Source organism: Maylandia zebra, linkage group LG19, assembly GCF_041146795.1.
Source record: "Maylandia zebra isolate NMK-2024a linkage group LG19, Mzebra_GT3a, whole genome shotgun sequence".
Lineage (NCBI taxonomy): Eukaryota > Metazoa > Chordata > Actinopteri > Cichliformes > Cichlidae > Maylandia > Maylandia zebra.
Window position 1 is genome coordinate 18,079,029 of NC_135185.1, and position 23,688 is coordinate 18,102,716.

Sequence of the window (23,688 nt, forward strand, 5' to 3'; positions counted from 1 at the left end):
CATTACTTCCGTACTCTAAACGTATCTATATATAATATATTTCCATATTTTCTGTATATTTTGAATATTTGTTTAAATGTGGTCACCTTCTGCTCTAACAACAGAGGCTGTGGCTAAGTGGGAGGGGAGGGTGGGGGATAAACTATATAATGGAACGATGTCTTCACATTTCTAAGAGTTATGTATCTTGCCTAGGTAAAAGTATGACATTGTATTTTATTTATTTACTGATATCTTGGTCTCACTCAAGTTTTCACCTTTTCAATCAGAAATCTGAAAATAGGAAAAAAAACAAAAAAACGTGTTGCTGCAGAGATAAATTCAGAGGTATTTTTGTACTTTTCCTTCCATGCACTTTGCTGTATAGTTCGACTTCTGGAGAATTCTACTTGTACATGTGCAAAAGGCCAATAAAAAGGTGTCGTTATGGACTGAACAGAGTGCCTGTGGAGGGAAAGGCGTTTGCTGCAGCTGCCCACAACCACCAGCTCTTTGCTCTGCTGAAGAACGTGAGCGTTTCCTTCTTATATGGTGCATGAGCTTTTATTTATTTATCTATTTTTTTAAGCTTCATTAATTGATTGGAATCATGGAATTAAGGGCTTTCCAGGAGCACATACCCACTGAATTTGGCTAAGATCTCTCTTTCAGGTATCTGTACAATCACAAAAAGCTTTCTCCTATGGATTGGTTGTGCGCTTAGCTTTTTAGCTATACCAGATGCCCTTCATTCACCATCACATGGTTACATTAGAAAAGGTCCTTCAAAGGTAATAGGTTTTGTGGGGTTTCACTGATTTTTTTTCTGTGACACTTTGGTTAAAGCAGACAAGTTTAAGTTTAGAAAAGACTATTATTAGAGTTATAATCCATCCATGTCAACCGTGTCATTTAGAGCAGAGGTGTCAAACTAAAGCCTGGAGGTCAGAATGGGCTATGTTTGGCCTATGATGTAAAATGGGTTTGACATCCCTGCTTTAGGTCCTTCAAGCATTCAAACTACATATAGGTCTACAGACACCCTTGAAATTACTTTAACCAATAAAAAACAAAGTCTAATATTTAGAGTGGAACATTTAGGTACCTAATCTGCAACCAGCCACCAGGTTGTGAGTGCAATGTCGCCCATCGTCGACTGTTAATGATGGGCATATCCATCCTCACATCATCCATTGGTTGGTCTCGTTATGATGACATGAGCTGGGCATTATTGCTGTTGTCTTCTCTGTGTTTCAAACCAGGAGATGATGAGCAAACATCTGACAGCAAACTCCTGATATCCTGGATAATCCCCCATCGATAACTCAGAGAATAAACTTCATGTTTTATTTAGTATTACCTGAAACTAGCAATCAGCCCATGAATTCATCATTAAGTGTTCACTGGGGTTACAGAGTGAGGATTTCAGGGTTATTTTTTCTTCTTGCTCATTATACATCCACAAAAGTCACCCCCTGCTGGTCAGTTCATGCATGGACTTGACCATCTTTTATAATCTACTTGAGCTTGAAGGCTGAAATAATAAAGTATGTAATAGCTTTAGAGTTTTCACTTTCTTTGAATTATCACTGAATATTTAAAGGAAAAATTTGTTTACCTGACGTGTGCAGAAGGCTAGCTTCATTTCCGATTAATTGCAGGCATTTAGCACAAATGTTCAGTTACTAAAACTGCTAAAATACTTCATTCATTTCAATACACTTTCCATAAATTTATTTCATAGTTAAGAAATGGTCATTAGTGCAGCTTTGAAGTAATTAAATGTTTCTTTGCCAAAGTCTACAAATGTATCCTTCCTTAGAATTATTATTACTGTATTAGTTTTGTATGTGTTGCATAATTTTGGCCTCCTTTTGCTGTAGTCACTATGTAAAGAGCAAGTGTCAGCGGTTCTCCGTTTGGGGTGAAACTGCTCAGCATCGAGAGCTGTTGGTGTGGGCGTGAGAGCAGCAGGTAGCTCCAGGTTGGATTTGAAAGTAGCCCGATATTAATAATGAACTACGTTTAACACATGACTGGTGCTTTGTTTTTAAAACAAGAGTTTAAAAAACTACAGAAACTCCCAAAGTGTCAGAAAACATGTTTATTGAATAATTTGAAAGTGTATGTGGGAATTGATTCTTGGCTAATTTTAAAATCACCCAAGAGATTACCAAAGAGGAGGTGGGATGCAACATCTGTTTTAAAGTATATAAAGAAAAAATATATTGGAAAGAAAAAACGTTTTTTTAGAGTAGGCGACAGGAAATGGCAGTAACACTGTATTTCCACAAGGGGGATGTCAATCTCCAGTCCCTGTGGTTGTTCCTTCTTTAATTTCTCAGCACTCTCCTCCTCTTCCTCAGTGTTCTTCCTTTGTGGTGAGCAGTGTTGTAAATACGTCTCGTGGCTGAATCGGATGCTCTTTTCCTGGCCCTGGACCACACATGCTCACCTCACGCTATCTCTCTTTCTCTCACACTATTTCTCTCTTACATATAAACACACATACGCATATATTCAATGAAGAGCGATGGGTCCACTGCTGCACAATAGGGAGGACAGTTGGAGGGGCTTGCTGTCCCAATTCAGATGCAACACAAAACAGATAATGTACATAACTTTCAGTGTATGTTTACATAGACACAGTTTGGGTGTCCTGGGGGGTAAAAAGCATGACAATACAACTCTCACATCTCATCTACAGGTTATCTGCAGTCGCTTCGTCTGAGCCAGTGGAAGTGTGAAGTTTTTATTTCTTTCTTCTTCTTTTTTTTGCAAGTCACAGGGGGTCACTTTGTTATCTGTCCCTTTGTAAAAATCCTGCAACAGGAAATATTTTGGTCCTCAGTTGAACAGGTATTCATGAACAAAAGGAAGTGCCAGTGTTCTTCCTTTTATCCCTGCCGTTAGTGGCTGTTTATATTGTTCATTTGGTTGTGTTTTTGGTTTTATCTGCCAGGACTTATTGAGTTGAAACGTTGGCCAGTGTGTGTTTGTGTGCTGTGCATGTTGCCGTGCCGAAGCCAGGCTGCGCATCCTCTTCACACCCGTGTGCACAGATGATGTGCACGCCGATGATGATGCTGTTGTCGTCACGGGGACGCAACTCAAAATTGGTTCTGTCATTTTGTCGTATTAATACATGTCTTAAGTCTGTAAAAAAAATTTTTTTTTTTTTTTTAAAAACATAATCATACAAATCACTTCTGAAGGCACCAGTCTTTTTTTCTTCTTCTCTGTCTATAGGATGGCATTGAAATATCACCGTGCAGTAACTGGACTAGTGGTTGATGATGTTGTAAGACACTGTGGAAGGTTTCATTGATGAGGTGAATACTGTTCTTTTAACTTTGTTTTTGTGTAACAGAAAAGGGGCACGTTTTAATGGATGGGTATGTTTTCCTGGCCTGCAATGAGATGTCAAAAATAAAAAAGCAAATTTCCAAAGTGTTTTGAGATTAAACAGTTTTGTTCTTTTTTTCTGTGAAATAAAAAAAATGTTTTCTGGTTCATATGCAAACATTGGTTTCACTCATTTAAATCACCAGGAATCCAGCAACAAACCAATGATTTCATTAGAATTCTGATAAGATTTCAAGGCTCTTGTGTTAAGTTGAGTTTGACAACACAAGAAATCTCAGTACATATCATGTAACTGCAGCTTTAAAGCATATTTCGAGTATTAGGTTGTTTAGCCACACCTCAAATTGCCTGCTGTTTATGGTTTAATGTTTATCCTGATGCTGTTAAAGAAACCAAGAGCCGGCAGTAGAGGAACTGCTTTGTTAGCATTTTTATAAACCTCAGAATCTTCCAAATTTATATTTGACACTTCTTAAAGTCAGCACTGAGGAAACACAACCATAAGCAGATAAGAAGCAACTTCTAACAAGGATTATTGTCAATGTCTGTATATTACTCTTTTTGGAAAACATTAAATCAAAGCCTCCTTGAGAATCTAAAACTCTTTTTTCCCTTTTCTTTTGTTTTCTTTTCTTTGTATCATTCTTAGTTCAATAAATCCATCATTTTCTTTCCCACTCACAAAATAAATGAAGTCTTTGTTTGCTGCTTCATAAAAATAAGCCTGTTAGAAAGAGCAATTGTCTAATAAGCTTGCATAATATTTTTTTCAACTATATCAAAATATGGAAGCTCTTTTGTGCCAAAGGAGGAAAAAAGGATGCAGATGATTTTTTTAACAATATTTAGGCCATAATTTTTTATTCTTTAATCTTTCCAGCTATTACTTCATATTGTTTATTTAGTGAGGTCAGATTTTAAGTTTTAGCCTCGTGCTTTTGACTTTATCATTCTTACAGGTTAATTTTAAACTGCTTTTGACATGTTAAGTAAAAAAAATATCGAAACTGAATAATGCTGTTTATATTTTCCATGTCTTTTCTTATGTTTGGGTGTTGGGTTTCCATCATGTCAGTCATCGTGTTTTCACATTATTTATTTACATCCATGTTGCATCCGTGCAAATACAGGGTGCAAATTAAAACTGCAAGCAGCTTCTTATAAAACGTGTCAGGAAGTGGACTGAAGCAGAGGACTCTTGTTCACACTTGTTTTCTTTTGTTCACTTGTGGTTTCCATTCAGGCTGAGAAAACAAGTAGATCACTTTTATTGCATTTCCACTATGGAGACTTTCTAAAATATAACATTTAAGGATAGTTATAGTTTTTGCAAATAGGCTGGAATTAATTAAATCAATATAAAAGTGGGTTGCAGAATGCCAGCTGATTGGATTTCAGCTATCTATATACACTCATTCTTTAATCACATTACTAAAATAGTGAGGGTTGTTATGTTGTCTGTTTTCTTTTTGTTTTGGGGTTGTTTGTTTTGTATTTCAGGAAATTGCGCATGGAATTTAACCCTAACTTGAGTATTTTTGTTCTGGTTTGTTTGGTTTTCTGAAGGCAAACGACTAAATAAAAGGACACTGTCTTGGGACAAGGGTGGGAAATAAAGTGTTGTTGACGTGTCTGTGCACCAATAGGACGCCGGGGATGATTCCCACGCTGGCACAATTGGCTTAGAATAAAGACCACTGCGTCCGAGAAGTTGCAGCGATGATTGGGTGTAGGATTGTGCATTGAAAATAACCAGGCGCTGCATGTTTGATAGCAGCCAGCTGAGACTGAGGGGCGTGCGATGCAGCAGGATGGTGGTTTCCTGCAGTGTTTGTGTGCCGGATTAGCCGCTACTTAGCTCCGTGTGTGTGTGTTGTAGAAGCAGGGCGCACCGAGCCTCCAGCCAGCCGCGCCAGGTGGATGCGCCTGCAGTGATCCAGGTAGTCCCTATGGATCGCGTCCATGGATGTCTTCAAACCCGCTTTGGACAGTAGTAGTCCTAAGGCGTGCGTTTCTTCAACGGAAGAAGCAGAGGAAGATGTCTTTCGCTGGCCCACACCGGCAAATGGCATCAGCGCCGCGCCGGATACGGGACCAGCCGCACCGGGCTTCTGGACGGCCGTGTTCGACTATGAAGCGACTGCGGACGACGAGCTCAGCCTTCGAAAGGGGGATCTGGTGGAAGTCCTGTCCAAGGACTCCCTGGTGTCAGGAGATGAGGGATGGTGGACCGGTATGATAGCAGACCGGGTAGGCATCTTCCCGTCTAATTATGTCAGCAAAGGCACCGGCATTCCGGAGGAAATACGGGCCACTTCAGAACAGCAGTACCCCGTGCCTCCTTTGCACCGTGAGTATCCCACTGTGCTTCATACTTCTGCTAATGAAATAAATGTGCTATCACTGAAAAGGAGCACAGGGCTGCAGTCTTTTCTCCTATCTTTTGTCAGAGGGGGAAAACCACGTAGAGTGCTGTGTCATGGTAGGCGCAGTGCATTCCTGTTGGCCTAGAAACAGGATGCCCCAAGCATCCTTACAGCTTCAGGACCGCTATTCATCACACGGCCTTTCAAACAAACAGTGATGCACCCCACCTCAGTTCTCAAATTACAACGCACAAAGTGTGCAGGATACAAGGCAGGAAGCCTGTCACAGAACTGGAATCCTGTAGATATTCTTAGATGAAATTTGAATGATGTTATGTGCTTCAGAAAGGATTTTTTGTCCAGTGTCCAGGTGCAAGAGAGAAAGAAATGTAAAATTCTTCTCTTAGGGAAAAATAAAAAGTAACTTCTGGAGGGAAATGTAGGGCCAATGCCTCAGAAAGATACACTGAGCATAATTACAAGTAGCTATGTGTACTAAACTGTGAAGCCCTAAATGAAAATACTCTTCCTTCTTATTGGCCTTTAAGCAATAAAGATGCTCCAAACACAGGTACAAAGCCACTGTTTTTTGACTGATAACTACAAATCTGCATGTGAGCATATGCAGGTGTTTTAAGGTAATAAAACACAAACTATCACATGCTATTTGGGCAGACCAAACCACCTCAGCTGTCTTTGTTAGCAGCTGTCTGAGTCTTGTTGGCTTTCATGTCTTCATACTGAGGCAGCTGGCCTACTTTCACACACCTGAAATATTCATCAAGGTCAGTCTGCTTACTGTTAGGACTCTACAACATGAGCACATACAGCCTCAAACACTTAGTCTGTTCACATCAGCACATAGACCTTCTTTTCTATATAACCTGCATTTATTCCTTCTCCAGACATTCTAGCCAGATTTTAGGACAGATGCTTATCCTTGTGTAACAGCAAGAGGGATAGTTTCTGAATTTGGGGCAGCAGGGTGGCTTAGAGCTCTAAGAAGGCCTCCTTCAACTCAATGACCTGTTTTTATGATCCTTGCTAGCAAGCATGTACCTTGTTGAAAAGCAAAATGGGGAAATCCTAAAGGCTGCAGACAGGTTGACCCTGACTTCTAATGTCACTGGATGGCTGTAAGTACAAATACACTTAGCTGATGTTTATGTTTGTCTCATATGTGTCTTCTTTGTTTCTCAGTTCTTGAGATTGATTTCTCAGAGCTCACCTTGGAAGAAATTATTGGGGTTGGTGGTTTTGGAAAAGTCTACCGTGCAATGTGGCGGGGTGCAGAGGTGGCGGTGAAGGCAGCACGACGGGACCCCGATGAAGATTTGGAGCAGACAATGGAGAGCGTTCGCCAGGAGGCCAAGCTCTTTGCCATGCTCAGCCATCTCAACATTATGGGTTTGCTGGGAGTGTGTCTGCAGGAGCCTAACCTGTGCCTGATAATGGAGTATGCCCGAGGAGGCCCTCTCAACCGGGCTCTAGCTGGGAAACGCATCCCTCCATGTACTCTGGTTGACTGGGCTGTGCAGATTGCCCGAGGCATGCACTACCTCCACTGCCAGGCTATTGTCCCCATTATTCACCGGGATCTCAAGTCCAGCAACAGTAAGAGTCATCTCACTTTGCTTTTTATTACCAAGTTTAAGAACCAATGCTGAAAAATGGTGAAAAAGGCCAATTTTCATATTGTGTGTCTGATCTGAAAAACAGGTTTCCTGAAGAGAACATGTTTAAAAAAAAAAAAGAAAGAAAGAAAAGAGTATCTGGCTTTGTTCTTAGAGACATGGCTTACTATTTTATTGTGAAATATTCAATTAATTGAACAACTGTCTGTGCCTTTGATGTCTTTCATGCATAAGTTATAGCATTCAAAGCAATAAAGGTCTGTGATACATCATAAGTCTTGCCATATGTGTGGGCAAAACGTGAAATATGCTGAAATGGACTTTTATTTAAGTCGACAGCATTAGTTTTCAGTATTTAGATACGATAAGGAATGTAATTGCCAAACAAAAGAGAGGCCAAGAAGTTATTATCTACACCCAGCAATGCCACGATTGCAAAGACTGACATGACTTTGTCACTGATACTAATCACTGGTGCTTAACACCTCCAAACAGCCCTCACCCAAAGATATATCATATTACAGTCTTTCTGGGACAATAATAGCTCTGCTGATGCACTATTCAAGTACCACATGAAATGAATTTTGAAAGTAATGCTCATTCTGTGACCTGCACTGCTTGTATTCACTTCAGGAATGAGAGTAGAGAGGAAAAGGAGTTTTCGTGTGTGTTTATGGAGCAGTTGTAATCTTGCATTTTACTCAACTGAATCACCTAAATCCCAAGCCTATTAGTGAGGATTTGCCCAATGCTCTGTCCCAGACTGCCTATTGGAGGCTCTGACAATACATAGCCCAAGCCTCTTCCCTGCCATTGGCTTGTTCTGCAGTGATCAGCTCAGACGCCGCACTTCAATAGGGTGCTTTAAAGCGTTAAAGTCAGTCTAACTGGTTACCATCCTGGGAAATTAGGGGAAAACCCATGTCCTCATCACGGTACAGGAGCGCTGCAGGACACCGCAGTTGTCATTTAGCTATTTCAGAGTTATGCCAGTGATTATTTTTCCCCCCTCCGTTGTTTCTTGTGACTCAAAATTTAGTTTACCTAGCAAAGACATACATAACATGAAAGAATATCTATCTGTTTTTCTTTAGAGACTGCAAAATCCTTCCAAAAAGTTAAGATACTATCTAAAATGTAAATAAAACAATTTCAAGCCCTATATTTAAGTTTAAACTACTACAAAAACAACACATGAAGTCATTGACCTTGATACTAGGACTGCTACAGGACTGAATTTAAGCACCAAACCAACATCCCACAGATTCTACATTTTTTATTAGTAATAGGGGGGGGTCCATCAGTCTGCAAAAGACAGAATGGTCATATAGTTTGACAGTGAAAGAATAATATTTATTTTGTAAAAAAAAAATAAAAAAAAAAGATTCAGGGGAGTTCATTGTCTATAGAACATGGAGGACTTCAGAATTTGAAGAACTCTCTAGATGCACAGGAGAACTCTGAAAAATAATTGATTGGCAGCAGTCTTCTGGCTCCCAGGTAAAAATTCTGTAATTAATTCACTGCTGACTCATATCACTGTTGGCATGAATTGTAAAAACCTTGGCGATTCCTTAATCTGATTCTTTAATTCTTAATTTGATTCTTAACAATCAAACTGTTCGCCTTTCAGTGCTGTGGTTTCTGAGTGAATGCCTAAAGGCCTATACTGTAATGCTCAGTTATATTTTGTATGTATTCTACACTGTTTCTACACAAACAGCTGCTTTGGGCCTGAGCTCATTTAAGATGTACTGAGCTGAATGGAAAATTGTCCTTTTGTCTAACAAATCAAAATTTGAGCTTACTGTCAGAAACCTACAGTCATTTAAAAATAAAGTACACCCTCTGGCATTTCCAAGCTTTCACATATCGGGAAAAAACAAAAATATCTGGTCTTTAGCAGGTCTTAAACTGAAGTAAATATAACTTCAGATGCACATGATATATGTCAACATATTACATTATTTATTTAACAAAAACTAAGCCAGAAATGCAGATGCAGTGTTTTTAAACTAAGTATGCTCCATGAGTCAAAAGCTTGTAGAAACACCTTCAGTAATATTAGCATAAAGTAATCACTCTCCATTTGACTTTATCATTATCTCACATTTTTGGGGAGAAATTTTGGTCTACTCGTGTTTTCAGAACAATGCTTCAGTTTATTGAGGTTTGCAAGCCTTCATTTATGCACAGCACTCTGATGGTCCTAGCACAGCATTTTAGTCCGGTTGAGGTCTGGACTCTGAACCGACCACTGTGACACCTTGATTTTTGTCTTTTTCAGCCATTCTGTTGTAAATTTGCTCCTGTGCTTGTCAGGTTACATGACCCACTTTCAGCCAAGCTTCAGCCTCACATTTGACTTTCAAATACTTCGGTAAACAGAGGTGTTCATGGCCGACTCAATGACTTCAAGGTGCTCAGGTCCTGTGGCAGGAAAAAACAACCTGTCACAGTGCTCTGCAGTTGGTATGAGGTGCTTGTGCCAATGCTGTGCCTGGTTTTTCCCAAACTGGCGCTATACATGATGGCCAAACATCTCCACTTTGGTCTCGTTTGTCCAAAGGACATTATTCCATTGCAGCACAGCTTACTGTAGCTATGATACAATGCTAATGATAGCCACATTCATTTTAGAGACAAGAGCTTTCTGCTGGAAAAACTTAAAGCCGAACTTCTTTCATTCTTTTTCTGTTTGCCTTACCATGAACTTTACAAGCTTGGTTAGCATGTTAAATGCTAGAGTCTGACACTGGATTCTCTGAGCATGGCACTGTCTGACCTTGAGCTGAATGTCCTGGGACATACATTCCTGAGAAGACTGGCAAATCTCTTGAATGTTTTTCAGTTGTGAATCTTTCTCACTGCAGAACGATGAATCTCAAATTGTTTGCAAATGGTCTTATTAGCCTTCACAAACTAATGGGCAGCAACAATTGCTTCTTTAAGGTCATTCCGAGTATCTCTCCTCCTTGGAATTGCATTGACATATACTTGAATGCTGCCAAAACTTCTGCTTTTATAGGGGAGATCACACATGCTAATGATCAATTAATCAAGTCGTGTATTTGATTAGCATAACTGGCTGCTACTTACTGGAAGCAGTAAGGGTGTACTGAGTTTTTCACATTCTGCATTTTGGCTTAGTAAAGCTGCTAAGAACCAAATATTTATATTTATATATATTTTGAAAAACCACTATGTAACATTCAAAAATAATAAGCGGTAAATAAATATGTGTAACTGTAGAAGTTAATGTAGGTGTATTTTCTTTATGCAATGACTGTATGCTGCCATCAAGATGACATCTCCAGGCGAGGCCTTTGCTTATTCCAGGAAGACAATGCAAAAACATATTCTGCACATTTTGGGAGATCATGGCTACAGGTGCAAGGCTAACTGGTTTACAGCCCACACCTGTGCATCACTGAAAAGAAAAGGGACACATTATTAAACAAAAAAATACAACAAAGGGGCTTCTAAGCTGTTGAAATAAAAAAAAAAATGCTTTCTGGTTCATATGCAAACATTTGTTTCACTCATTTAAATCAACCCTGACCGTTTTAAATATAAATTCGGCTCTGGTGTTAAGTTGGGTTTGACGACACAAGAACTCTCAGTACATATCATGTAACTGCAGCTTTAAACTGCAGTTGAGCAACTGAAATCCTTTTTCAAGCATGGGAGAACATTTCATTTTCCAAACTACACCAACTGGTCTTGTCAGGTTCTTCAGTTTCTTCAGGATTAAATATGATACAATTCAACAGTAAAGATACTCATCGTCAACTTTATTTCTATTAGATTCAAAATGAACACTTACTTAAAATGAAGACAGTTATTCTTCGTTTCAACATTAGATATGTTGTCTGTAGAACTTTTTTATGCATAGTAAATTAAACAGAAATTAGGGCATATTTAGGTACATGTATCTGAGTTTAGTTTAAGAAATTCCCCAATGAAAAATTCCCCATTTTATTCTATAAAGTAGGTCTCTTTAACATCCAGACAAATGAATTATAGTGATTAGAGAAGTGAGACACTGCCTAGTCACACGCTGCTGTGGTAATGAAGGGTTTGAAGGCAGCATCATGCAACTAATCCCCCAAAAAGGCAGAAAAGTTAAGATTTCTTTTTGTAACACAGGAACTGATCTATGTGGAAGTCTCATTTTCAGTCATACTTGCAGTGTTGGCCAGATAACTGTCTGGTCTAGAGCTGCATAACTCTGTTTACAAAGAAAGTTGGGAGTTCCTTGAACTATTGCACATTCTTGGTCTCCAGAGACTTTGTGTTTTTGGCCATCCTCAAGCTTCTCTTCTAGCGTGAAGTGTACTTGGTATGACTGTTTTTACAAAACATGGTCAAAACTTGGCCCATATTTTAAAAAACAGTTTTATTAATCCACCACATCCTATTTTAACCTTATATTCCATCGTTTGCTGACCTGAAAACCAGCTTAACTGCAACTCTTGCTTTAATGACACATAGCTTTGCTTTTCATTCTATCCCACTCGGCAGTATGCCATTTTTATATCTGAACACTTTCCACTGCCTCTCTGGCCTCTCCTTCATAGCCATTTGGTAGATGCTCTTATCTAAAGCACTGCGCATTACAGTGAGAGGAGCATTTTTGGCCTCAAGGGGAATCAGCTGTGTTTGTTTCATGTTGTAGTTCCCTATCAGGAGTTACTTTAGCAATGTGTTTGGTTTCAGTTTCTTTGAAAACTGCCCGTCTAGCATTAGAGCCACATGAGCACCAGATGAAGGGGGTTCTTGATGTGCACCACAGCCTGCAGACACACCCTCCACTGGGCATGGCCACAGCAGATGGTCTGGCAGTGCAGAGCTGAATGGGGGAGAAGGAGCATGTGGTTAGGAGGAGTCCTGTTTGGCTTGCGCATGTTGGGATTGGGTTCTTTTTTCTTTTTCTTTTTTTTTTAATGCCTAATGGTGAAAATGGGTGTGTCACAGCAGGGTATTTGTGTAGTTTAAGCATATTATCAGTGTTTATTTGAGGTTTGTGCTGTTAAAATACATAATGAGAGGATTGTCACTGATCAAGGGTGGTGGTTTTCATCTCTGCTTTACTGGAGTAGCTCACCATTTCTTGGTTTCTCTGTTTGTTCTCTCCTTTTCTCTTCTCCACTTTTATCCTTCCAATCCTTTCATCATGGCCTCCCACCAACCGCACCCTGTTTTGTTCAATCATTACATGTCCAATTTTTTGCGTTTCCACATGCATTGTGTTTTATCATGGTACTCCTGCTGCTGCCTTCCCTAACATTTAAACATTTCTGATGGCGATTACTGAAACCTTTTATTTTTACGTCAATCCTCCCACCAATCTGCACGTATACCTCCCCTTCCCACATCCTCCAACCTCTTCCCCATCATGCAATAAAATTCCCTCATCACTTCCCCCTCCTACATTGCCACCCTGTCCAGTCCTTATCCTTGAGAGGGTTGAGATGGAAGATCTCAGCAACAAGACTCTGAAGATCACAGACTTTGGACTGGCTCGAGAGTGGCACCGCACAACCAAGATGAGCGCTGCCGGCACCTACGCCTGGATGGCTCCTGAAGTCATCCGCTCATCTACATTCTCCAAGGGTAGCGACGTTTGGAGGTGGGCAGGGGAGGGTGTTTTTGCAGGGAAAAAAACCAAAAGCATCATGTTGTGGAACTGGTCTGAAACGGTTAAAACACCACGCACTAGAAAAAAGTTCAGCCCGGGCAGCAGTTGCCATAGTGACAAAGCACAGACTGACACATGGGAACAAGAACATTATGTTGAGTTTTATGAGAAGGGTATACAAATGCAGTGCATGTAACCGTAGCTTTATGCACTGTGATGTTTTATGCCAACGGATAATGAGGAAGCAAAAAAGATCAATATTTTAAATATTTTTGCAATCACATATCTGATTTACAGAAATGTGTACAGAGAAACACCTGCAACCCTCACACCCATAACTGCTAAGATATACTGCACATACTTAGCTCATGTGTTTTCATTTCCATATTTAATGTGAGAGCAGAGGTCCCATACATTCATTTCAGTGTTATTTGTTATGCTAAAAGTTGAAAAGGCCGGTCATCTAGTTGATTGATTTACAGTACTTTGCAGTCATGTTTTAAGCAAGACTATCAAGCATGTGGTGGTTTTAGCTTCTAATATATGAATATTTGTCTCCAGTGGTGTATCACTGGGTGTCTGGATCATTGGTCATACTAAATTAGCAATCTGAAGATGTCAGTGGATGTTCTGATCAACTGGAAGGAATATTTGTCTGGAAATAATCAGCAGAATATTTAATAAAATACATAACAATGCCCTGTTTATTTGGAGGATTTAGATATCATGATTTAGCCTTATATCCTCATTTCCATCTCCATGCTTTTATTCTTAAACTGTGCTCGAGTAACTGCATGATTTACAGGTCAAAATAATTTAAATTTATCTTTTGTGCTGTCCTTTGGTGAATCCTCTCAGTTCATGCATCTGAAATAGGCCTTTTTAGCTTCCTTCACAAACCCTTTAACCCAGCTTTCTTCTGATTGGCTGCCCTTCATTAACAGAAGGGTTACACAGTGGGTGGGTGGGTAGTCTGTGCTCTCAGCCAGAGCTGTACTCCTGAAGTGACAGCAAAGAGGATATCCCCACTCTGAGATATCATACAGAGCCAAGAGCAGTCTGAAGCCAAGTCACACCAACTCAAGCATCAGTGTATGTAAATGAGATGACAATTGTTCCACTTTGAATGTCTAATTTGGGTATGTCATTTCAGTGTGGGAAGCATATTGGTGGTGGGTTTAGCACCGTCAGCTTTGAGCCTGCTGGTCACCTGGGGCGTTTCTGTGTTGATTTTGCTTGATCTCCTTATGGATGCACGCGTTTTCTCTGGGTGTTCCGGCTTTCTCCCACACTTTTTTTAAATCGTTGTCATTTGGAAATGAGATCGCACATAAGTATGAATCGAGATCGCGATTTTCTAACGATTAATCGTGCAGCCCTACCTCTCACCTAATGAAAACTGGGATAGACTCAACCCTTCTGTCACCCTGGTTGGAAAGCCAGTTAAAGGAATGAATGAATGAATGAATAGACTTTAAAAATGGCTAATTTTCAAAGTTCCCTGACGTTATTGGATTAATAACTTGTTCACGTTATCACATATAGTGTGAGAATTGTGGGAGCCAAGACCAAGAAGTATGCATTATAAAAGTAACTCTTTTCTCAAGAGTGCAGACAAGAAAGGGGAATTATTTCTTCTTCCTAATCAATGTTCCACCCTGATGTAGCATAAACACAGATCAAATACAGTAATTCCTAAGAACAGAGGTCTGTTTTGACCTGTTTAATTGCTATATAGGTGAACAAACTGTGTAGACAGTCAGGTCATAGCTTGTGTCATTACTTCCAAGTCCTTCTGATTTAAATCTGTGAAGACTAACCTGTCATACACTGATCTTCACGCATTCCTGATTTATTTGATTTCTTGGTTATTTAGCTCCAGCATTAGTCACATGGATCTGTGAGCTTCTTTTCTGTCCTGTTGACATTTTCTCATTTTGACCTTTTTATATCTCACCTTGGTATTTACATGAGTGGTGCACAAATGCAGTGCCACACTAATCTTTTTTGACATTTATTCAAATAAAATGGATTTGGTGAACACTCACAGTCTCTTTCAGCAAGCATCGTACTTAACATTCATATATTCATACACACTTTTAGCTTTAGAGGCACACTGACAGATATTGTGCAAGTACTTCTGCATGTACATTAAGCTCCTTTCTCCTGAGAGCACACCAGAGAACCTGTTGATGTTTTTTTTTTTTTGTTGTTGTTTTTTTTTCAGTTATATATCCAAATTGAATTCGTGAATCTTTCAGTTTCTGGGGTTTTTTTTCAGCAACTGTTTTTTATCTTTTCCTTTTTAAAAAATCTAAAAGTTATGGTGTGCTGTTGTGGGAGCTGCTGACTGGAGAAGTCCCATTTCGTGGTATCGATGGTCTGGCAGTAGCTTATGGAGTGGCGATGAACAAAATGGCCTTGCCAATCCCGTCTACCTGTCCTGAGCCCTTTGCACGTCTTATGGAGGGTAAGAAAAGAACATAATTTAATGTTCATGTGAAGTGTCGCCCTTCAGCTTAGATGAAAGGAATCACATATATATTTGAGATTCAGAAGCAAATATGTTAACCAGATGGTAGTTTGTTTTCCCAAACATACCACAGATTTTCTTTCTATTTTTTTTATTTTATTAAAAATGAGATGGTTAACTACAAGATTCCTGTGTGTTCAGATTCTGTGAACCATAACTTACAAGCATCAAACTTGCACAGAATATTTTATTACTTTCTGGAAACAGTTAAAGAGCAAATTTGCTTGGATTGTGTTTCATCTGGTGCCACAGACTGCTGGAGCCCAGACCCTCACTCTCGGCCACAGTTCACAGCTATCCTAGACCAGCTGACGGCCATTGAGGAGTCAGGCTTTTTTGAAATGCCAGCAGAATCCTTCCACTCTCTCCAAGATGACTGGAAACTGGAGATCCAGGACATGTTTGATCAGCTGAGGACCAAGGAAAAGGTAAAGATGAGAGGTCTTTGATGCAGGTAGTTTGGAAAATTGCTGGTTAGGATTTACAGTCATTTGAGGGGGGGGGAGTGCATTTGTAAGGTCAGACACTGGTGTTGGGTGAGAAGGCCTGGCTCACAGTCTCCCCTCTAATTCATCCAAAAGTGTTCTGTCGGGTTGAGGTCAGGATTCTGTGGAGGCCAGTCAAGTTCTTCCACACCAAACTTACTCATTCATGTCTTCGAGGACTTTGCTCTGTGCAGTTATGCACAGTCATGTTTGAACAGGGATGGGCCATCTCCAAACTGTTGCCACAAAGTTGGAAGAATGAAATTGTCCAAAATGTTTTGTTATGCTGATGCATTAAGAGTTCCTTTCATTGGCACCAAGGGGCCGAGCCAAACTCCTGAAAAACAACCCCAGTTTTGGGATGTCCTGAGCTTTTCTTTTTCCCATTCACTGTAAATACAGCTTTGTTTTTGCTGTACGTTTTAGTGTTGTTGTTTTAAATTCACCTCTTGTATTTGGATTTCCCAGGAGCTGAGATCGTGGGAGGAGGAGCTGACCCGAGCGGCACTGCAGCAGAAGTATCAGGAGGAGGCGTTGAGGAGGCGGGAGCAGGAACTAGCTGAACGTGAGATCCACATCCTGGAGCGAGAGCTCAATATCATCATTCACCAGCTCTACCAGGAAAAGCCTCATGTGGAGAGCAGGCAGGGCAAGTTCCGCCGCAACCGTCTTAAACTTAAGGATGGAAACAGGATCAGCTTGCCTTCAGGTAATGAAAACAAAATATGGTACTTAAACAAAAATCATAGTTGCACTATACAATATTTCACCCTTGATTGATTATAGCGAGCTGAAATGAATTTATAGACTCCGCCTGTATGTTTTGCCCCATTGTTTATGCAAATAGTTGTAATTGTTACCAATTATATTTTTGTTTGTTCATAAAGACTCATTCCCATCAGCATGACAAGCACAGTGTCACATGATCAATAAAGTAAATCATACTGACAAGATCTTTAACAAATGTGTGGTTTTTGCTGCTTTTATTGCTCTTAGTTGGAATTTTTCTCATAAAAAGCTTTTTATATGGCCTTGTGATGACACTGAGACATTGCTTCGAGCTGTCTTCAACTTTGTCACTTGAGTCAACATAGCTGGGGTGTGGCGTCACACTCAGATGACAGATAATAGCAATAGTTTCCTCATGGGTAATCACAGACTATATATAAAAGATAGGTGTCACTTCCAAGCCCTACAAGTGAAGGCAGTATGTCCCAGTAAGTCCCTTTCTTTATGATAACAGAAATTCTTACATTTTTCCCTGAAATGGAGTAAGTTGCAGGAACTTGTCTCACTGAAACAACTGAAAATGAAAACATGCTGCAAATAATTAAAAGAAAATGGGTTGGGGTATACCTACCTTTACTTGACATATATTATCTTGAAAACAAAAGCAGTTCTGACAGATTTGTATAAAAAAAATAAATGACAGGGTCTTTGTTCACTTTCTTGTATGTTTTTAATTTCACCAAACAGCAGGACATCAATCTTTTTCACTTCTTTACTTGTCTTTTCATTGCTCATACCGAGGCTCATACCAAGGCTACTGGCGTGTGGCTGGCTCTGAGCTCTGGATAGCTTGAAATTTAGCCACTTTTCCTTTGTTAGTGTCTCTGAAATGTTTATGCTCAGCTGGCTGGGGGTGATTTAGGTTTGTTGGTATGAATATTTTCGTGGTGGTCCCCCTACAACAGGGATGTGAAATGCATTTTATATTGTGGGCCACATACTACTGACTTTGATCATTAGTGGGATGGACCAGTGAAACTACTTGATTGCAGTATGGATGGCAAATTGGGGGGGAGGGTGTATTTATTAATAGAAAATCTATAAAACTGTAAATCTGTGTACGCCTTCATAATTTCAAATGGCATCCAGTGTGCCGGATTGGAGTCTTTGATAGGTCAATTCTGCAGCAGCAGCAGCATTTAAAAAAAATAACCACAGCTAACTAAATAACAAAATTACAATAAGTACAATAAAAGAAAAATATTTAATTAGTTAGTTAATAACTAATTTCATTACAAGAGAAACTAAATCTCACTGAGGTCAAAGGCCAAAGAATAAAAATGGGTTTTAAAACATGTTTTAAAAGTGGACTCATATTTAACAACCCGCCCTACAGCCCTATTTTAACGAACTGTGTCTTCTTCACTCACAATGAAGAACTCGCTAATGGTCATAGCCACACGCTAACATGTTGTTAGAGAGTGAATGTGCACATGCATGATACGGACTGGCTTGTAATCAGACAATCGGGACCTCTAAAAATCACTCAAATCAGTGAATGTGTAAAATGAATGTGTGATGTCCATCTTTTATACAGTATCTGTGCATAATGCTGTACAACTCTGACAATTTTCAATGATTTTAATAACATACGCACTCAATTATCAGTCCAGACATTGTAGAAATAAAGATTAATCAAAATTCTTCTCCATTACTGCTGCCAGCTATTCATGTATTATAATTCATATTACTTTTTTTGTCTTGGATTTGCATTTACTAAGGTACCGCATACACAATTAGAAAAACTAATGCAAGTCTGATTAAATATTTTAGATTTTCAGCACAAAATCACTGTGCAGGCATCTCCTTCCCATGATCGACGGAGGAGTTTGCTTAGCAGCGGTTCCAGCCCTCCCACTAGTCCACCGATGTTGCCTCGCCTGAGAGCCATCCAGCGTAAGCATAATACAGTTTTTTATTATTAAATTCCATAACTTAACTTTCCATCAAACTTGTTATTGGCTCGTGTAGTTTCCTTTTTTATTTGTTACTATTCTTTAAAACCCATTTTGCATTTTCTTTCTAAAGATTTAGCAATATGTCATTTTGCAGTCACGCCGGGGGAAGGTTGTACAGGTTGGGGTCGCAACACTTGTTTTCAACCTGATGAGGAGGAAAGTGAGAGGAAGGGGTCAAGAAAGAAGGGCAGAACTCGTGGATGTGGCCCCTACAGGGAGCATAGCGCTGATGCAAGGTGAGGAGACTGTAGTTTTGCTGAAGTTTTGTGGAGTAAGGCTTATACTTTTTTTGTTGCATTCCAATATTGGAATTGCTTCCAGAGTTAAAAGGCATGATTTGGAATACAAAACCCTTTCTTGCTCACAGTGTGAAGCCTCCCCATGAGGGCAGCCGACAACGGTCCTGCAGTGCCCCAAACCTCCGCAGATCCCCTAGACACAGCCCAGCAGTGCCTGGAGTGCCAAGCCTTGTGGAGATGGGTGAGCAGGAAGAGCATAGTAGATCTGTTTTTGTCTGACATATGCACACTCCACATTATATTAGAGGGAGCTGTAGCTTAAAGGTGGCAGGCTGGCTGGAAGTGAGCTATTTCACTCCCACACAGTTCTTAGTGGTTGGCCTGGCAGACTCACAGATGTGCATGTTTGCAGCTGTATGAAGATTATGTACTTTCAGCAAACTGAATTTAGAAAGATGGAGTTGAAATACTAATAGACTTCAGGTCATTTCCACTATTAAACATACACTATTGTTTCTGTCAATATATCAAGAAAGAAACTAGTTTTATGTTTATGTTGTTTAACCAATTAAATAAGTTTTATAGTTCAAACATGGTACTTTTTTTTTTCAGAAAATGAAGACTGCTGCTTCACTACTGAACCAGGAGCAGCTCCTGGTCAGTCCTACCTCTGCATTCCCTTCCATAAGGAGACCCACACTGCTGCTGCCACTGCTGATGGTGATGGAGATGAATACTGCCTCAGCAGTCAGGTGCCAGGAACACCACCATGCAGGAAGAGCCCAGGTGGAAGCAGACGCTCTGAACTGGTTTTGCTGGGCTGTGGGGCTCTGCTTGCAGCCGTCGGGCTGGGCTACAACTTGCTAACGTTGGCCCAACCGGAAGAGCATATCAAACCACGCTGGGAGGGCTTTTTCCACAGAACGGGGACCCAGAGGCGAAGCACAAGCCCCCCGACGCGCAGACTATTCCGGCGGGAAAGCCCGCTCAAACCGTCGGCACCTTCACTACCTGAACGAGGCTTACCCTCCTCATACACACTGCTGTCTTTATCATCAGTGTCTGACTGCAACTCCACTCGCTCGCTGTTGCGCTCTGACAGCGAGGAGCTGTTGGTCTGCCGCCCTGCCTCACCGCCCACACAGCCTCCTCTTCCCTCTCATGTCTCACAGCATCAGGCCATCCAAACTCCAATCAACCCACTGGTCAACACACACCTTGAGAGCTTCAAGCGCAACCCACGCCAGTCGCTCACACCCACACATGTTCCCTGCACCACAAGTTCCTCACGCAGCCTCCGTCGAACGCCATCAGACGGAGCCATCAAGAAGAGCTGCCCACCTAATAATCTGGAGCCATTACCGGAAAAAACAACATTAGAAAACGCAGGTAAAGTGTTGACTGTGTTGCCATGTTGTGACTATGAGTATGAATGGTCTGTGCAGGTTCTCAGTCATCTAGGTCTTAGTAATCTAAGGAGCTTGGAAAGAAAAGCAACTGGACTTCTTTAAGATTCTTGAAGACGTTTCACCTCTCATCTGAGAAACTTCTTCAGTTATGAAGCATGAATGGTTGCCTGTCTCTTTATGTTAACCCTGTGTCAGACTGGCGACCTGTCCAGGGTGTAACCCACCTTTCGCCCTATGGCAACTGGGTTAAGTTCCAAGTCCTCCCCCAAGTCTGAACTACATAGATAGAAGAAAATGGATGGATGATGTTTTGTGGACTAATTGGATTTGTTTTTCTGGTTCCCATGATGTCTAACATAAATCTAAGGAAGACAGAAGCCTGGGAATCAGGATTAACAGTGTTAATTAAGCATCACCACCAGCATGTTGCTATTATTATGTTGTGATCATTGCATTAGCCATTAGCTGAAAAAAAACATAAACTGTGTGGAAAAGACAACATTTAAACAATCATATTTATTTTAATTAAATGTTTTCTCAGTAGGTAAAACCAAAGACAAATGTGGATGTGGCTTACAAATCTGCAAAGAGATGCTAGATTGCAGCTATATACTGCCTCCATTCTGAAAAATGTGTAGCTGCTAAAAGATTTTCTGTTGCAAAGTCTAAAAACCTGCGCCATTGCTCTATTACCTCAGTAAAAACCTTTCCTGTGATTAAGTGAATTCCCAGTCGGACCTCATAATGTCTTGTTCAAGCAAAGTTAATGAGTGAGTCACAGCATTTCTACTATGTCCATCGTTTATATACAGTCTGTAGGTAAAGCATCCTTAATCGGATGATGTTGTTTAGAATCATTTCCCACTAGCTGATATTTAATAATAATATCCTAATTTTTTGCCAAACAATTAGCCAACTTTTATTCTGCTACAACAGGTGGCTTCAGAGTGTTAAAAGAAGACTGTTCAGAGGTCCCTCGGCTGCCCAATCCAAATGTTGTCTTCCCACCAACACCCCGCCGTCGCTGTCCTCCTGAACGCCCCAAAACCTTGGACTTTGTGGCACGACCTCGGCCTTCACCACGAGCGCGCTCCGATGTGTTTTGGGCAGAAGCTAGGACCAGGGGAAACGGACAGACCCTAGGTAACGGCGACTCCCCTGCCCACACCTCAAGCACAGAGACTCCACCCACTGTAGAGTTCGGGAGAGACTCAACAGTGCTACCCACACCCATGGAGGCCCCAACACCGTACTCCCCACGCCGGAATGAAAATTTGTTGGATCAGCTGGATGAGGGACAGTATCGGGATGGAACAATCCCACTCTGCAGACCGGAGACGAGTCTTCCTAAAAACTCACCTCACCGCTACAAACCAGGATTCTGGTCATAACCCAGCCTGACCCTCACTGGTCCAACACAACATGGAGACTCTACCTGCTGTTAGCTTTTGGATGACCACAAATCTGGGTCAGTTGGCAATCTGGAATTTATTCACCTTTCTCCATCTACACAGTGGTCGTAAATGCTAGGAAGATATTTACTGTGAAAACACTCCCTTTCTGGCATTTGCTGCAGTAAATCTTTAAATCTTGCATCCAAAACTGCTCAAACAAAAAAATAAAAGAATTTGAAAATATAATCCGACCCAAGCCTGCTCGATTGTTCATTAGAGGAAAGAGATTTCATGTGTCATTTATTTTTTTCTTTCAGACTAAAGTCAGTAATGGCTTTCACCTACATAAAGCTTTGCATACTTGTGTTGATTTTAAGATTGTGCATTTAATAAAGTGCACTTTTGAAAAGCATCATGAATGTAAAGCATCAGGTTTTCCCACTGTCAAAAACCTCTGGCTCTGCTTGTCTGTAAAAGCATTGTGTTATGTGAAATCCTCTGTTCATGTATATCACCCACTCCTGTTCTCATGGCAGATGGATTCCTGTTTTGTACTGACCACCTGTTGTCACCAGTCACTTCCACTATCCCAGTGATGGGGGATGTTCTAGTATAATATGTGCACTTCTTTGTATTAGCAACCTACAGTCTAGAAACGGTCTCCGTTAACTAATGTCTGACGTCGTCTCGAGCTCTGTATGGTGACCATAAAGAAGAATGTCACTACCGCTTGGGTTCAAAATAGAGACCATTCGCTCTCCTGTCTACTATTTGGTGTAACCCTGCAAGAGCAGCCAGAAGAGAAACATTTCTCCAAACTAAAACGGGAACTTTGTGTTTGTAACTATGTAAATTGTCTGCCTCATAAATTGTTGATTAGGAAGATGATGTAATAAGGGATACAAAGTGGCTTTTAGGTTATGTGAGCCTCAGTGATGAAAGACTTCACTTTCAATCAGGCCCTGGTGGCATGTGGAAGTTTAGCCTCTGTTATTTTTATATTTGCGTTTATTTCATTGCATTTATTAATTAATTTATCTGATGTTTTATTTTTATATAATTTGTTTTATTTGCCTTCTGACACTTATTAATGATTTCCATAAATGTTTTTAGGGTTTTCAGTATCTGTGCAAATAAACACTCGGTCTGATCTGATGTTGCACTATTCAACAGATTTCATGACCACAGCTACATATCAAAATTAATTTCATGACAATTTTTAGTCATTTTATTAAATAAAAAATAACAAGGTAGCAGCTTTGAAATAAATAGGTGCTAAATGCATTTAAACTGGGATTTTCCTCACAGATTCTACTTGTTTTAATTTCCTGGACAGGGCAGTTTATAACAAAATAAAATATATTTAGGAATGATTTACTGTGCTTCTGCCAGAGGTTAATCCTGTTAATTGACTGTAAATCTACCACATTAAAATAGAGCAACACTTATGTGAAAAAAAATGAACAGAAATATTCTCTGACTTCAGTCTCAATGCCTGATTCTCTCATTTTATTTCCAAATGTTAAGTGGCCTCTTATATTTCAGCTCTCTTTATTCTAAGTGTGACCCGATGTCCTTGTGTATGTGAATGCTTTTTCAGAATGTGCTCATGCTCAATGTAGAAACACGGTATTTCAACTATGGGCAGTAGTTGAAACAAACTTAAGGTGTCATGTCTGAAACGTTACCACGAATAAGCTGAACTGTTGCTCATGCTGGGAACAATACTGTTAATGACTGATTTGTATTGCACTGGAACACACTTGAGTAAAATCATAGTAAACTATTTAACTGGATCAGTATTTCTTTGTTAAGGCTCTACAATTGTTTATGTGACTATGGGCCAGGATGATGATAACACAAGCGTGTATTCACTAGGCCAGTCAGTAGGGTTT

The 23,688-nt window shown here is 40.2% G+C and overlaps 2 protein-coding genes across 6 annotated transcripts in view; both read left to right on the forward strand.

Moving 5' to 3' along the window:
* Positions 1-3,494, forward strand: part of slc8a3 (solute carrier family 8 member 3) — a 140,671-nt gene extending 137,177 nt beyond the window's left edge. For all 4 annotated transcript variants that reach the window (XM_004539939.6, XM_004539941.6, XM_004539942.6 and 1 more), the window contains one exon: positions 1-3,494. This exon is cut by the window's left edge and continues 1,137 nt beyond it. The gene's annotated coding sequence lies outside the window, so the exon portion shown is untranslated.
* Positions 3,495-5,056: 1,562 nt separating this feature from the next.
* map3k9 (mitogen-activated protein kinase kinase kinase 9) lies at positions 5,057-23,579 on the forward strand. 2 transcript variants are annotated; one of them, XM_004539943.4, is made up of 11 exons: positions 5,057-5,695; positions 6,912-7,325; positions 12,797-12,977; positions 15,308-15,456; positions 15,772-15,947; positions 16,473-16,713; positions 18,567-18,689; positions 18,822-18,987; positions 19,119-19,231; positions 19,603-20,379; positions 21,336-23,579. In XM_004539943.4, exons 1-11 carry the CDS (start codon positions 5,308-5,310, stop codon positions 21,788-21,790), a joined length of 3,183 nt encoding a protein of 1,060 aa, XP_004540000.2. In that variant the 5' UTR covers positions 5,057-5,307; the 3' UTR covers positions 21,791-23,579. The 2 variants fall into 2 exon arrangements, with proteins under 2 accessions (XP_004540000.2, XP_004540001.2); XM_004539944.4 differs by having other exon boundaries at positions 18,846-18,987.
* The last annotated feature ends 109 nt before the right edge of the window (positions 23,580-23,688 follow it).

What these genes read in the sequence shown, in the direction of transcription:
- map3k9 (XM_004539943.4), top strand. Translation starts at nt 5,308, where the DNA reads ATGGATGTCTTCAAACCCGCTTTGGACAGTAGTAGTCCTAAGGCGTGC. An exon ending in AGCTGAGGACCAAGGAAAAG is followed by an intron (nt 15,948 to 16,472) that starts GTAAAGATGAGA and finishes TGGATTTCCCAG; the next exon opens with GAGCTGAGATCGTGGGAGGA. An exon ending in GAGCATAGCGCTGATGCAAG is followed by an intron (nt 18,988 to 19,118) that starts GTGAGGAGACTG and finishes TCTTGCTCACAG; the next exon opens with TGTGAAGCCTCCCCATGAGG.